Here is a 16,325-nt window from a genome sequence, read left to right as displayed (position 1 = left end):
AGTGGAGAGCCTCAGGGAGGAAATGCAAGAGCTTGTTCAACTGTAAAGATCACTTATAATGCAGCGCCGAGCACTGCTTGAGATCTTATCCTCTGGTTTGCAAAGCTTGGGATGTCACAATTAGCACTCCTGTCGACGAGTGTCCTGGGTAACTACAGAGTTAATTTAACTCCAAATATTTGCAAGGAAGGACAACAACATTTCAAACCAGGGTCATCCCAGGTTACTTGCATACAGCAATCTGCCTCCATCTGGCAGCCCTGAGGCTGCATTAAATGTGACAGTGTCTGCAGATACATCTTGGGTGAAAAAGTACTTAGTTGCAGAGGTAGTGTTGGAACACCAACAAGAAGAAATACAAACCATAGAAGGTGAATATAAGGTGACCCTTTACATGAAAAGCATTGTACTTTAAGCATTTGATGTTTCTCCCCTTTTCCTGTAACATAAACCAATACAGTACCTCCATTTCTGGTTTGTCATGGGCCTCATTATAATGCTGCTCAGCCCTATTGGTTGTCAGAACAAGGGCAAAGAGGACAGCCAGAATCCCCAATAGCTATCCGTCCATCCTGTTATCAGTCTGGAGCAGATCTTCCATATTGGGCTGTCACAGGATGTAAGAGACATGATAGATCCCGTGATACCTGCATTTATTGGAGAATGCTTATTTTGGCATCACATACTATCTACGCATTGACGGCTTGGCCTGGTGGAGCCTGAACGGGTACATGTACACAATCAATGATATCCTGTTCCCTTGGGAAACTGTCAATATTAAAGAAGCTTTGCTGCCTGGATCATTGCCGCTATGGCCCAGTGCCAAAGTGAACATAGTATGGTATATGCCGTAGCAGAGTCTTGTTGACATTTTTCGTGCATTACTGCTCCGAGGAACAGCTCATTCCTGTCAATTTTGTCTGGGAGCTTGAAAGGACCCTAAAACATAAAAATTCAGGGCTGTGGTCACTAAGAGCAACAGTCAGAGCTGTGCTTGTGGTGGATTGCCCCCCAGCTGCAGTGCCATGAGATGCCACGACTGATTTACAATCTCCTTGAGTAACTGTAGGTGTTGCATACACTGTTCTACAGTCAAATACAGGAGTTACTCCTGAGTTGGCAAATACATTTCTGTGGGTTTTTGGTGCCAGGGGCTATAAAGGCTCTTTGCAGAATCTGCACTCCCTCCTGTCCCCTGCCTTCTGCAAATACAAACACCAGCAATGCTGCTCATTGTGTAAACTGTTCAGAATTTGCTGTTCTGCCATTACTTTTACTCCAATTCAAATTAATTGGAGCATTTAAGTGGAATTCAGCAGAGAGGACTGCCAGTAATACAACAAACAGACCTTAATTCTCTTCAACAAGCTTGAAATGGAAAAATAAAATTCCTGCAGAACATTTTAACTCCAGTGTCCCACTTGAGAGACATAAGCACAATTTCTAGGCTGAGAGTACAGTGCAGTACTGAGGGAGTGCTGTCAGAGGTGCTGTCTTTCGGATGAGACATTAAACCGAGGCCATGTCTGCCTTCTCTGGTGGATGTAAAAGATCCCATGGCACTATTCAAAGAAGAGCAGGGGTTCTTCCCAATGTCCTAGCCAATATTTATCCCTCAACCCAAATCACTAAAACAAATTATCTGGTCATTATCACATTGCTGTTTGTGGGACCATACTGCGTGCAAATTGGCTACCACGTTTCCTACATTACAATAGTGACTACACTTCTAAAAAAGTATTTCAATGGCTGTAAAGCGCTTTGGGATGTCCAGAGGTCATGAAGGGCACTATATAAATGCAAGTCTTTCTTTTCATAACACTGAAGAGAGTCGAGTGATGAAAGGAAATGTTAGTGGACAAGTCAACATTTTTCTTGCATCTCTTTCACCAGTTTCATGATAGTATTGGTAATCAATAGGATATAGGTGAATGTCTACTCACTAAGGTAAAAAGTAGTATACATTGTCAGAGGAAAAAGTTGCTATAAAACTAGAGAAGGAACAGAATATTAAATTACTCTTAACTTGAATTCTTATTTGTTTGTTTTGGTCCAAAATAACACTAAATTGTCGTTAAGCCACTTACATCAAAGAACAACCTATAAAGCTCTATGGTATATTTTAAAAGTGAAGTTAGATTTATTAGACATTTGACCATTGTGTACTCAAAATAAGATGATATGCTAATTTTTATCATTGAAATGGATTGCAGCTGGAGTTAAAAGTCATTAACAGATTATCCAAAGTAAAAACTTAGTTCCATGGAACAAATGGAAGGTAGAGTATACTTGTCGAGCTCCAACCATCTCGTGAATGGATTAACAATTAATTGTAAAATCTAAACAAGAGAGGCATGAGTGCTTATTATTTTAATTATACAAGGTGCCATCTGTTACCTTTTATCTTGACTATTATTTCAGTAATATAGATGAAATAGATGACTGAGAACATGTTCCAACCAACTCTGAAGATTTCATGAGATATGATTTATGAACTAAAAGTAACCAAAAACCCAGTCTGACTAGTGTTTTATTCTTCACAAGTCCTATCCCCAGGCTATTGACTGCTCCTCAAAATGTTTCACTCTTAAGATACCATTGACCTGCCATAAAAGTGCAGCCAGTATTAGAAATGTCCAAATTAATCAGCAGTTTTTTTAGAGCTGTAAAAAGTTAAATTTATTTAATCCTATCTAAGGGTTTAACCTGAAAAGCTGTCATAGAAATTCTCTCCACTATCAGACTCTCTTAGTCTACTGGCACAAAAAATTAAACTGGTATGAAGTTTGCAGGAGACAATGGTCCTGGCCTGTATTGTCCTAAGATAGAATTATAAAGAATCTTAGTAAAGCTAATTTACTTATTCTAGTCACAGTATGTCAAATGTGCAGCTTTCAAATAATATTGTTTGGTATTTTATTTAACTGAAGTTAAATTTCAGTTTTAATTTTTTCCATACCTTATCTTTAAACAGAGTTGTTTAATGTTAGTGTTGTATCGAAGTAGCAACTCTTAAAATTCATTGATCCTCTAAGTGCTGTTTGAGTTGCAATAATGTTTACATTAAGATGAGAGCACAGCACTGTAGTTACAGCAGTAGAGTGCTGGTCGGTAATTCAGAGAACATAACAATGTGTGTTGCTGAGAGGTAGGATGCAGAGGGATTCCTGATATCAACCTGTAATGGTGTGGGAAGTCAACAGTTGCAAGCCAGGTGCTTCCCACAGGGAGAAAAAAAAGATCTAGGGTGATGGTGGGTTTTGCTTGGACCATTGTTGCACATCTTCCAGCAGCCAATTCAAAGCTTCAACTTGGATCTTGGATCAGGTTGCCAATCTTGTCAACTCTTGTTGGGAAAACCAGGGTATGGCAAGAAAAATTAATGCTTAGCTTCTCAGAAAGAGAAAAAAAATAGAATCATCTGAATTCTTCCAGTAATTCCTGAGCTAACAAACTGAATTTCTCAGTGAACAAAAACCAAAACTATCAATATGTCCTTGTTTTTTAATGAACAAGGACTTAAGCATAATAAACTTTAATATTAATATTTGAACAGGATCTGGACAGTCTGCAGATGCATCTTGAAGAAGTGAGGTTTTTTGACCTGTTTGGCTACAGTGAGGAAGCAGGAGTCTGGCAGTGCTTCATGTGCAACAATCCTGAAAAGGCAACAGGTAAGAACACCAGTATTTTCTAGAGTTGTACATAAAACTTACCCAGAAAATGCGTCTTTGTTACTTTAAAAATGTGGTGTACCTGGATTTTCAGAAGGCCTTTGGCAATGCACCACACAGGAGACTATCGGAGAAGATTAAGTGGGGTTGGAATTAGGGAGAAGGTAGCAAATTGGGTTAAAAAACGGTTACAAGAGAGGAAACTGAGAGTAGGAGTTAAGGGCAGTTTTTCAGAGTGGTTTGAAGTATGTAGTGGTATCTCACAGGCTTCTGTTCTGGGACTGCTTCTGTTCACTGTGTAGCTCAATGATAATTCTTGCTCTATATTTTTAATAAGGTTCACAATTTAAAAATGGCTTTCACGTGTGAAATTTCATTTGAATTTGAATAACATTGTTCAAAAGCAGAAACGTAGTTTAAAAGTTGATACACTTCGGTCCTATATTACACAGTGCACAAACACTTATTGGGTCAGAAATTGCTTGTAAATTAAAGGTGAGCCTAACACGTTCACCATCATTAACGGACAAATTGAAGAGCAAGTTCCGGCGACCACACACGCGGTCAAACGCGTAAATCCGGAACTTGTTCTTCCTGATTCCCTGCTGATCTGACAGCTTCACGTTAAAGGGACCTCATCAGCTGCAATCAATGGATGTGAACATGCTCTCCTGCCCAGCTGGAAACTAACTAATCTTGTCCACAAAAAAGGTATGTTGAGTTTTTTAGGTCTAAACTAACTTTTAACAGCATGATGAGTATTAATGACTGCCAAACAATCTCTCTGGCACTAAAAATTAACTTTTAAAAATGTGGAGTCTCATTACTCCTGATTTTAATAGTTTTTTTTACTTTTTCTTTCTGTCTCTTTTATCTCAGTCGCTTAATCTTACCCTCTCTTTATTTCACTTTCTTTATCATTTTTATAATAAATTTACTAACCTTATCGGGCACTTCCTGGTTTTTAGTCTGCGCGGCTAGCGAAAGACGCTTCACTTCCTGGTTCTCACTACATGGCTTGCTTCAAGCTGATTGGTTGAGGGGAGAGATTGATCCTTTCGCTTCACACAGGTCCTAGGTTCCCAGGAGTTAACGCCATACTGTTTTCAGTCATTGTTCAAGGAAGTTGCCGAACAAAAGTAAGTTTGTGGGTGAGTATAAATCTATGGAGCATCAAGCACCATTCGTTCGTCGCTCTGAGCAATACATGGGGCCAGTGTATTCTTAAATTCCTCTCTTTGCTATTTATTTTAAACGGATAATGCCTCCACTAAAATAGCAGAGGGAGAAACTTCAGACGGACACTTTAAGCATTCATATAATATTATTCCATGGTTTCATTTCAAAACCTTCACTTGCAGGAGTATTTTAATGGAATCTTTGATTAAAATTTGCAATAACTTGCAAAGTAAAACTCAGTTGGTACATTATCTTGTTGCACAGAACCTTTTTAGAGTAATGTTTTAGTTTTGTTAGTCAAAAGTCACACAATCATGGCCCAGATTTTGCTGTAACAAGGCAACTAACGACGTCTGCTGTTAATAAGTCTTGCCCTTGCACGTTTAGATTTTTCAATTTTTTGTGTGGCAAGTTACTAAAAGTGCAAGGTGATAACGTCGCAGTGAGGGAAACAGGGTATCTGGGACCTGAGTGAACAAGGCAAGCAACAGGGTACCTCCTTAACCAATCAGTTTGAAGGATTGTGAAATAAACAGCACAAGGACTGAGAAGGAAGAGTAAATTAGAGTGGATGAATTCAATGTCAAATCAGGTACAGGAAGAGAAATAAAGAGATGGAAAGAAAGATTGGATTAAGAGAGAGAAAAAAGAGACAGCAAGGAAAAGTAAAAAAAAATATTTTTTCATTTTAAATTTGACATTTTTAAAATCTCCAACAACAATTAAAAGCTGAAGGAATGAGACTCCACACTTGTAATAGTTGATTTTCAGTGCCCGAGAGGTTGATTGGCAGTAATTAACACTTATCACGTTGTGAAAAAGTTACTTAGACTTGAAATGACTTAACTTAACTTTCTGTGGTGAGTTTAGTTCATATCTACCGCACAAATACAGTCAATGTATTTCAATGGTGAGGCAGACAGCGAGGTGCCATTTTCGTGAAGCTAGCGGTGGAGCAGCACAACTCGGACAGCAATTTTTGGATATTCGCGTTTAACCACACATCTGCCCCTCACCTGAAGTTGCTGTACCATTTGCACATAAATAAGGGCGAGTGCTGTTAGCCTCACCATTATTTTGAGAGCAAAATCTGGCCCCATTTATTTTGTTTTTCTTCTAAAAGCACTATGTATAAAGATCTGCTTCTATGACAGTATTTATGATGGTGTTGGACAATAAAATTCAGAATTTTAATCTCAGAATTAAATGCCATGTTCACCCTTATTGGGTTTTGCTATATAGTCTGCTGTTTCACTTATGTGGTCGGGGGAGCTGGGGTATAGTGAAGGTTATCTGACAGGAGGATCAATCCTAAACAATAAAGGTTAACCTTCTCTTCTCTGATTGCGGAGCAGTATTGAATTGTTGCCATGGAGAAGTTTATGACCCAAACCATCCTGCTATCCTAGAGCAAGGATTAACAAGTAAATCGGGAAAAAACATTTCCACTGGTCAATGAGTCACTAACTGGAGCTCGTAAATGTAAAATCATCACCAAAAGAATGAAGGAAGGCTTTAAGTGATTTTTTTTTACACTGAGGTTTGTTGGGGCATGGAATGCCCTACCAAAAACAATAGTGGAAGCAGAATCCATAATCGCTTTTAAAAGGAAAGTGGATAATTATTTAACAAAGAAAACTTTTAAAGGCTATAGGGAAAGGGAATGGCACTGAGTGCATAACTCTTTCAGAGAGCTGGCACGGGCTCAATGGGCTGAATTGCCTCTTCTGTGCTGTAAAATGCTGTGATCCTGTGAATTAAATCGACAATTTATATTTCAGGAAATTAATTAAGATGGAAGAAAGGCTGGGTATTGAACATTCTTGAACACAAAGAGTTTGATGAGGAACACATAACTTTTGGATGTGGTGCAGAAATATTTCTGATCTTTTCAAAAGGGTCAAATCCTGAATACCTCTGTGTTCACTAGAGGTTTTCTGGCATTCCTGCTGGTAATTTTTTCATCCCTGGGTTTAATTCATTCTTCTTTGATGAGGGATTTTAATGTGGTAAGATAAATATGTCAACACCCTTTGCCATCAGTAATAGGATTAAAACCAAAAGCAAAATACTGTGGATGCTGGAAATCTGAAATAAAAACAGAAAATGCTGGAGAAGCTCAGCAAGTCAGGCAGCATCTGTGGAGAAAGAAACAGAGTTAACATTTCAGGTCGAAGACCTTTCGTCGGAACAGGAGAACAGAACAGAATAGGATTACATCCATTTGTTAACAAATCACTGAGCTCCTTTGGTGAAACCAGAAGATTTTTTCCCTTTAACATCAGTACAATGTTAGTTTTAGCTTAGGTCTTTGCTGGTTAGATTTGTGGTATTTTCAGTTGATCAATAGCGCACAAAACCTTAACTGCTCTTTAGGGACCACTCATATTTAATATTCAGTAACTACATTTTGAGAATGTATTGAGAGTTTTATAGGTCAATTAGAATCCAAATTTTGCAATAATGCAATATATCCAGGTATTGAGTCATCAGATTTGAATTTCTGCAATTTTTGACCACCTTGAGGAGGTAGTCTCACTGCTCTTGACTTCATGCCAGTATAACAGTTACTAGTGCAAAGCTTTACTAGTTCTCAGGTTACCCTTTTATAAACTTCATTTATTTTAATATTGGTAAAAGCCAACTGTACCGTCAACTCTAACATTAAAATCTAAGCAGTCTTTGGATGCAAATTACATAGGAACATAGGAACAGGAGTAGGCCATTCAGCCCCTCGTGCCTGCTCCGCCATTTCATAAGATCATGGCTGATCTGTGATCTAACTCCATATACCTGCCTTTGGCCCATATCACTTAATACCTTTGGTTGCCAAAACGCTATCTATCTCAGATTTAAATTTAGCAATTGAGCTGGTATCAATTGCCGTTTGCGGAAGAGAGTTCCAAACTTCTACCACCCTTTGTGTGTAGAAATGTTTTCTAATCTCGCTCCTGAAAGGTCTGGCTCTAATTTTTAGACTGTGCCCCCTACTCCTAAAATCCCCAACCAGCGGAAATAGTTTCTCTCTATCCACCCTATCCATTCCCCTTAATATCTTATAAACTTCAATCAGATCACCCCTTAACCTTCGAAACTCCAGAGAATACAACCCCAATTTGTGTAATCTCTCCTCGTAACTTAACCCTTGAAGTCCGGGTATCATTCTAGTAAACCTACGCTGCACTCCCTCCAAGGCCAATATGTCCTTCCGAAGGTGCGGTGCCCAGAACTGCTCACAGTACTCCAGGTGCGGTCTAACCAGGGTTTTGTATAGCTGCAGCATAACTTCTGCCCCCTTGTACTCTAGTCCTCTAGATATAAAGGCCAGCATTCCATTAGCCTTATTGATTATTTTCTGCACCTGTTCATGACACTTCAATGATCTATGTACCTGAACCCCTAAGTCCCTTTGGACATCTACTGTTTTTAACTTTTTACCATTTAGAAAGTACCCTGTTCTATCCTTTTTTGATCCAAAGCAGATGAACTCACATTTGTCTACATTGAATTCCATTTGCCACAGTTTTGCCCATTCACCTAATCTATCAATATCGCTTTGTAATTTTATGTTTTCATCTACACTGCTTACAATGCCACCAATCTTTGTGTCATCAGCAAACTTGGATATGAGACTTTCTATGTCTTCATCTAAGTTGTTAATAAATATTGTGAATAATTGAGGCCCCAAGACAGATCCCTGAGGGACTCCACTAGTCACATCCTGCCAATGTGATTACCTACCAATTATCCCTACTCTCTGTCGCCTTTCGCTCAGCCAACTTCCTAACCAAGTCCGTACTTTTCCCTCTATTCCATGGGCTTCTATCTTAGCTAACAGTCTCTGTGGGACCTTATCAAATGCCTTCTGGAAGTCCATATAAATAACATCCATTGACATTCCCCTGACCACTACTTTAGTCACCTCTTCAAAAAATTCAATCAGGTTTGTCAGGCACGACCTGCCTTTCACAAATCCATGCTGGCTCTCTCTGATTAACTGAAAATTCTCGAGGTGTTCAGTCATCCTATCCTTAATTATAGACTCCTGCATTTTCCCCACAACTGATGTTAGGCTAACTAGTCTATAATTCTCTGGTTTCCCTCTCTCTCCTTTCTTAAAAAGCGGAGTGACATGTGCAATTTTCCAATCCAGAAGGACAGTTCCTGAATCTAGAGAACTTTGAAAGATTATAGTTAGGGCATCTGCAATGTGCTCACCTACTTCCTTTAAAACCCTGGGATGGAAACCATCTGGTCCTGGGGATTTGTCACTCTTTAGTGCTATTATTTTCTTTATTACTGTTGCTTTACTTATATTAATTTTATCAAGTCCCTGTTCCCCGATTCAGTATTAGTTTTCTTGGGATTTCCGGCATGCTATCCTCTCGGGCAGTGCATTCCAGATCCTAGCCACTCACTGTGTAAGAAAGTTTTTCCTCATGTCACCTTTGGTTCTTTTGCCAATCACCTTAAATCTATGTCCTCTGGTCCTTGACCCTTCCGTCAATGGAAACAGTTTTTCTCTCGATCTCCTCTGTCTAGACCTTCATGATTTTGAATACCTCGATCAAATCTCCTCTCAACAGTCTCTGTTCCAATGAGAACAATCCCAGCTTCTCCAGTCTATCCACGTAACTAAAGTCCCTCATCCCTGGAATCATTCTAGTAAATCTCTTCTGCACCCCCTCTAAGGCCTTCACATCTTTCCTGAAGTGCGGTGCCCAGAACTGGACACAATACTCTAGTTGTGGAGGTTTATAAAGGTTCATCATGACTTCCATACTTTTATACTCTATGCCTCTATTTATAAAGCCCAGGGTCCCGTAAGCTTTTTTAACCACTTTCTCAACCTGCCCTGCCACCTTCAATGATTTGTGCACATATACCCCCAGATCTTTCTGTTCCTGTACCCCTTTTAGAGTTGTGCCCATTAGATAATATTGCCTCTCCTTGTTCTTCCTACCAAAATGTATCACTTTGCATTTTTCTGCGTTAAATTTCATCTGCCACGTGTCCGCCCATGTCACCAGCCTGTCTATATCCTCTTGAAGTCTATCACTATCCTCCTCACTGTTTACTACCCTTCCAAGTTTTGTGTCATCTGCAAATTTTGAAATTGTGCCCTGTACACCCAAGTCCAAGTCATTAATATATATCAAGAAAAGCAGTGGTCCCAGCACTGACCCCAAGGGAACAACACTGTACACCTCCCTCCTGATCGAAAAACAACTGTTCACCACTACTCTCTGTTTCCTGTCCCTTAGCCAATTCTGTATCCATGTTCCTACTGCCACCTTTATTCCATGGGCCGCAATCTTGATGATAAGCCTACTATGCGGCACGTTATCAAAGCCAGAGTGGAATTGCCAGAATGGTCCCATGAAGGAAGACTTATATTGCCAGAAGCACCTTAAGAGTTCATAACATTCTACAGCCACTACAAGCAATGGTAAATAGCAACCTGGGCAAAGACAAAAATGGCGTTGAGGGTCCTGACAACTTCATCTGACCCCAATTAACATTTATTCATTAAGCCCCCACCTGTTTCTGGCGGGAGGCCTGGCCATCTAAATCAAGTTCCACTCTAAAATCGGAACAAGTGAACAACCAGTGGTAAGTTGGTGGTTTTATTTTCCACATGATTTCAGTCCCCCTACTACCCTAGTTTTAGGTGCAAATGGGGCAGTGGGGAGACAAAAATTGCTCCCAGTATGTTGTCCCAGAAAAATTGCCTAACACTTTCTATTTATCTGGGTTTTTACTCCGACATTTATCTCTGCTTAAGTAATGGAAAAGAGTGGTCTTCATTGTTGCATCGATCACTATGAGAAACAAAATGAGCGGCAATATTTTTGCTCTTCTCGAGTAAAATAAGAATTTTGAAGTCTCAAGATTATGGAAACCAGTAAAATTGTTAATTTTAGATGAAAATCTTGTTGAGTCCAGTTCCATATTTGGTACTAATTTCGATGCGATAGTCAATTCCATGCCACAGTCTATAAATGTTATTGTCTTAAGGTGGTGGACACAGTATTGAATACTTCCAAGGTGAATATTTAATGCAATAAAGATATATTCACTTACATATGAATTATGTATGTATGGTTCTGCATGCAGAACCAAATTGCACCATTTTCTTTTGCTCTGTATTATAATATTTTTAAATTAAAAAATTAGGTGCTGGTTAATACAAGTAACTAAAATGATCAAATAAAATTTGAAGAAAATATTTAATTCAGAGTTGTCAAGTACACACAGCAGACACTGAATCCCTTTAACTTGAAATCATTTTTTTCTGTTGTAGTTTAACTTGAGTTAAGTCACAGACATTTCTTTTTATTTCAAATTCAATTTGCATTTGATTGTCTTTTGCCAAAAATTGTATTCCTAACCTCAGATTCCTGTGGTTTTATCTCCACAATGTGGCCAAGTTATACATGAAGTAAATTATGTGACTGGGTTGTTTGTATGCCATTAATAGCATTCCTCAGCAGTCAGCAAAATCCATATTTGAATCAGTAAATGGGAGCAGACACTTAATTTTAAAAAAACACTTTAAATAAAGTTTCAAAGATAAGCCATACAAAATGTAAAGGCATTAAAATATTTTAATCCAATGCTCTGAAATTGTCCAGAGAAAATTCAGATTTTTTTAATAGAAACATAATAGCCCTATAAATGACACTCAAGAAAACTCTCATTACGACAAATCTTTGTGTGTTGAACAGAGTCTATATTTGACATTGTTTTGTCACTTTCTGGTTGCTTTGCTGTAAGCATTGGTTTGTAATAAAATCCAGCAACAATGGAACAAGCTGAACTTACAAAAAACCTATCAAGCATAAAACATAACGCAAACAGGAACAGGGGAAAACTCCAAACAAAAAAACCCTGGCAAGATTTTGAGAAAAGTGCTCTCCTGGTAGACTGTAGCTCAGATAAATATTTTCCTCAATCCAATCATCATAATTCCAATCCAAGCATAGAATTGCAGAGCTCCATTTCCAGTCAATGTAGAAATCCATATTCAAGCTTGATATTTCTTGCAAGCCAATAATACATTGATTGAGAGTCAACTGTGGTATGATAACTTCAGTCAACTTTTCGGAAGCACACAACGTAATCTATTCAAATATTAAGCAAAATTATACAAGATATTTAAAAGTTTTTAGAACAAGCCTTTTTTTCTCAATAACAAATTGTAATTTGTGAATGGTTTATAGTGTGAATCATAGAATGTAGATAGATTGTACAAGGCAATTTGAGTATCTATCTACAAGTTGTGACAAACGAGATCTGTGAATCTGAACTTAAATCATTCAAACGGTCTAGTTATCACAGCAGTATTTTCCTTCGCCAATTATACTCACAATGCCAAGCTACCATTCTTTAACACTTATGATTCCAAATCTTTGATAAAAAGTTTAGAAACTGGCTAAAATGAAATCTGTTATGTGTTTTGTTATGTAGTCATGTAACATAATATTGTGGTTTAATGTTCAGAGATTCTAAAAGCAGCTTAAAGAAGCATTAGGGTTAAGCCTGAGATGTAAGAAACAAAGAAATATTAGTGTTTTAAATTGGCCTGAGATTACCTATATGACCAATAGATCCTTGATGCAGAAAAAGAAATAAACAATTATTCATGGTAGAACTCCTTGTTTTTCTTCATATTATTCTTTTAGATTTAACAGTAAATTCCACTTTTGAAAAATCCCCTGGCATCCATATTTATTATAGCTCATTAAATATATTCCAAATTGTTAAGAATGTTTCTGAGAATCAGAATCTCCCTGTTGTATTATATCATCATGGAATCCGTGACCAATTGATTGTTAACTTCTTTGAGTTCCTTAAGGATAAATGAATCTCAAGGGTCATGAAGGAAATTAATTACAATTTCCACATGACATTTCAAATAAATCTCTAATTCATCAACTCCATATTCTAACGTAATGCCACACCTATAAAGAATTGTTTCTGGTCTGGCACATATTATGTGTTCGTAATAAACCACAAGCTCAAAGGACAGTGTGAAAAGCTTAATGCCAAATAGCTTGTATGAACTCAGTGTACATCTTGGGGTATTAGATTAAATATGTAGTATATTTCCACAGCCTACAACATACATTCACTTTGCAGTTTCAGATTTATTTTTAAATTTGCATTTTTGATCATTCTTTTTATTCTTTTAATAGTTGTAAATCAGGATGGTCAACCACTCATCGAAGGCAAGCTCAAAGAAAAACAAGTGAGATGGAAGTTTATAAAGAGATGGAAGACCCGTTATTTCACTCTGGCTGGCAATCAGCTTCTCTTTCGTAAAGGAAAATCAGTAGGTAGATGTTGAAGATTCATTAGATTAAATTAATGAAGCCAATGAATCAGTTCTGCATTGATTTGTATTTTGATCATTGCTAGTGAAGTTCTGAGCAGTGATATTGTTTATTCAGCAACATTTGCTGACAAAAGTATATCATCTTTAAAATCAGTTTTTACCAATTTCCAGCCTAGTTTTTTCCACTCTGATTTTCTCTTGGGTTTTAATGTTAAAAAATAACCCTGAAAAACACGCAAAAAAATGAGGTTTTAAATTGGCAAATGGAAATGGAACTTATGGGGGCTTTTGGAGGAGCTGCAGGCTCAGTGCTGACAGCAGAGACTTCAATTAATTCCGTCATCAACACTAGTCATCAACATAATATGAATTGCATTGCTTTGAAAAACTCCATTTACATTACATAAAGGAAAATCAAAACCAAATGACTATTTGGAATATATGTAGCTGCTAACTATCTAAGATTAAAATGATTTTCAGCCATGCCTACGGGTAGTGTAACTTCATTTCAGTGACAAAATCTAGAAGTAAGCAAAAGCAATACAAATAACAGAACAAATGCAATTAAAAATAGAATGAGAAAACTGAGAAAATCACTGCTCAGAGCTTCACTCGAGAAAAGAAACCGCTAACAAAGCAAGCCAAAAAAAATTCAAGCAGAAGATATTAAAAAATAATTTAGCATGAGTCAAAGTGACTATAGAATTAAAAGTGAACATAAAGTAAATATGTTAAAGTAATGTAAAAAGTGATCACGAAAATAATAGTTGAGGAAAAAAAGACAGGTACAGAAAAGAGGTACGATCAAGTAATGAATAAAAGAGCGAAAATAAAGGAGAAAGGAGAATGCTTGTAGAATGTTATGTTCGTCCAAAACATGAAGCACAAGGCACTGATAGCAGAGTCAATTGAGAAGAGGTGAAGAAACAAATGTGACTTGCCAGATCTTTACTCTTATTTTACTTGGCACATTTGATGACTCCACTTAATTTATGTAGGCAGTTAAGAGGGACAAAATAGTAATATTTGCATGTCCTGGACACAATCAACATGTGAAATTTTACTAAACAAATTTGCATCCCTCAAAATGTGGCAAGAAAAATAATGTTTCGCCAATGAAATATCGAATGTGTGAAACATGTAAACTGAAACACAAGGATTATTTGAAATGTTAACAAATGCTGGTTGAAATTTTCAAATCCTGTGTGTCACTTTTTATGCAGCTCTGTCTTTGTCTTTCAGAAAGACGATCCAGATGATTGTCCAATTGAACTGAGCAAGGTACAAAGTGTAAAGGTCATCGCTAAAAAGCGGAGAGATCGTAGTCTTCCTCGAGCCTTTGAAATCTTCACAGACAACAAGACATATGTCTTCAAGGCAAAGGATGAGAAGAATGCAGAGGAGTGGTTACAGTGTATCAATGTTGCAGTGGCTCAGGCAAAAGAAAGAGAAAGCAGAGAAGCAACAACTTACCTATGAATAAATTTGAGATAAATTGGAAGAATGGATAGATTGGCAATGAAGTAACTATCAAGATGAACCACTGCATAGTTTTTGCAGATACATTTCAATGTAGATCAATTAAATCTTAAAATGATAGGTAGCAATAGCAAATATGGGAGAAAAACTGGAACTGTATCCCTGTGCAAGTGTCAAAGATATCAAACAAACATTAGTATTTAGTACAAAAATCAGTGACACAGGAGCTTTTGAGATGCAAGTCAAATCAGCACTACCATATGAACTTTCAAAGAATTATGTTAACAATATCTGAAAGACTGAAAAGCTGGAATGTTCAGAAGTGATTAAGCAAATGGGACAGCAATGAATACAGCACATGATTTTAAAAAGCTTGACTTTATTTGCAATATTTCTGAACTCATAAAATTCTAGAAAAAAAATTAAGATGCATTTCATGCACAACACTACCTACTGTACCTGATGTTCTCATCAAACATCTCATTGCTTTCTGCTCCAGTTTCAAAATTTTAATCAAAGAAAATTATTCTAAAATAGTGAATGCCTTGCTTTAAATTGTGTTAGCACATTACATGTGGGTTTTTGTTATCTAAACTGCACTAATGAAATTCAACACATGACTCAGAATAAGCATATTATTAAATTGCTTGCATTTTATAATCATGAGAGGGTGTATTATAACGCTTGAAGCTTTTGACTTTGCTCATTATTGCACAGTCAAGATAGCTTCTATGACCCACTGAGGAACAGAAACTTCACTCCCTTTCCCAGTGGCTCAGTAGCAATGGCTCCATCTCAGGTGTTACTGAACTGACAGAACAGAAAGATCCCAAATCATCTCTAAGGCTATAATAGGGACACTGCAAGTGCCTTCACCATCTCTGAGGTAAAGACAAGAAATTACCAACTTTCCCACACTTTGGGGTAAATTTTAACACCGAGCCGGAAAGAGAGCAGTGGGGGGGATTTCCGGATGGGAATCCTGGAAGTAAGGCTTTCCTGAATGTCCTTACGATTTTGACACAAGGATGTCTTTCAATTTTTTTCTGTTGGGCTTTCCCGCCCAACAGCCAGCCAGATTGGCAGGCTGGCTGTCAGTCAGACGGGAGGGAGAACAGCCAGGGAACAGATGCCAGCAGGTAAGTCTGAGATCCAGGGTGGGGCGGGGGTGGGGGGGGGAGGTGAGGTCAGCAGTGGTGGGGAGTCAGTCATCAGGGAGGGTCGGGGGTCAGTAATTGGGGGCTCGGAGATCGCGGGGGGCGGGGTCAGAGATCGTGGGGAGGGTGATCGGAGATCGTGGGTTGGGGAGGTCAGCCCAATTGCAGGGCTCTAATCACAGCAGGTAAGCTTGTTGGGCCGGGTGGAAGCATTCCTGCTCCCCCTGGCCCACAAGCAGTGCCATAAAGGCACTCATCAGTCGATCCAGGACTTCTCGGCTCGTCTTACGTGGTGTGAATCAGAAAGGCCCGGGAATCCCAGCCCCCAGGAATAAAATGCTTGTAAAATGGAGACCCACAGCCTCCTTAAAAAATTGCAGTGACCGACCCACCTCCTGAGAGCGGGTTGGTCACCCGCCCCTTGACCCATCTCCATTAAAACCGGAAGTGGATGGGTAGCAGGCAGGTTTTACTTTTTTTTTTACAATTTTTACCTTC

The 16,325-nt window shown here is 38.2% G+C and overlaps 1 protein-coding gene across 2 annotated transcripts in view; it reads left to right on the top strand.

Moving 5' to 3' along the window:
- Positions 1–15,659, top strand: part of veph1 (ventricular zone expressed PH domain-containing 1) — a 182,657-nt gene extending 166,998 nt beyond the window's left edge. For both annotated transcript variants that reach the window (XM_067994664.1, XM_067994663.1), the window contains 3 exons: positions 3,557–3,674; positions 13,052–13,188; positions 14,434–15,659. In XM_067994664.1, the coding sequence (XP_067850765.1) occupies positions 3,557–3,674; positions 13,052–13,188; positions 14,434–14,670 (492 nt within the window). In that variant the 3' untranslated portion in view covers positions 14,671–15,659. The remainder of the gene's footprint in view (positions 1–3,556; positions 3,675–13,051; positions 13,189–14,433) is intronic.
- The last annotated feature ends 666 nt before the right edge of the window (positions 15,660–16,325 follow it).

This window comes from Heptranchias perlo, chromosome 13 (genome assembly GCF_035084215.1).
Source record: "Heptranchias perlo isolate sHepPer1 chromosome 13, sHepPer1.hap1, whole genome shotgun sequence".
In the NCBI taxonomy this organism is placed as follows: domain Eukaryota; kingdom Metazoa; phylum Chordata; class Chondrichthyes; order Hexanchiformes; family Hexanchidae; genus Heptranchias; species Heptranchias perlo.
This window is presented reverse-complemented; position numbering and strand designations above follow the sequence as displayed.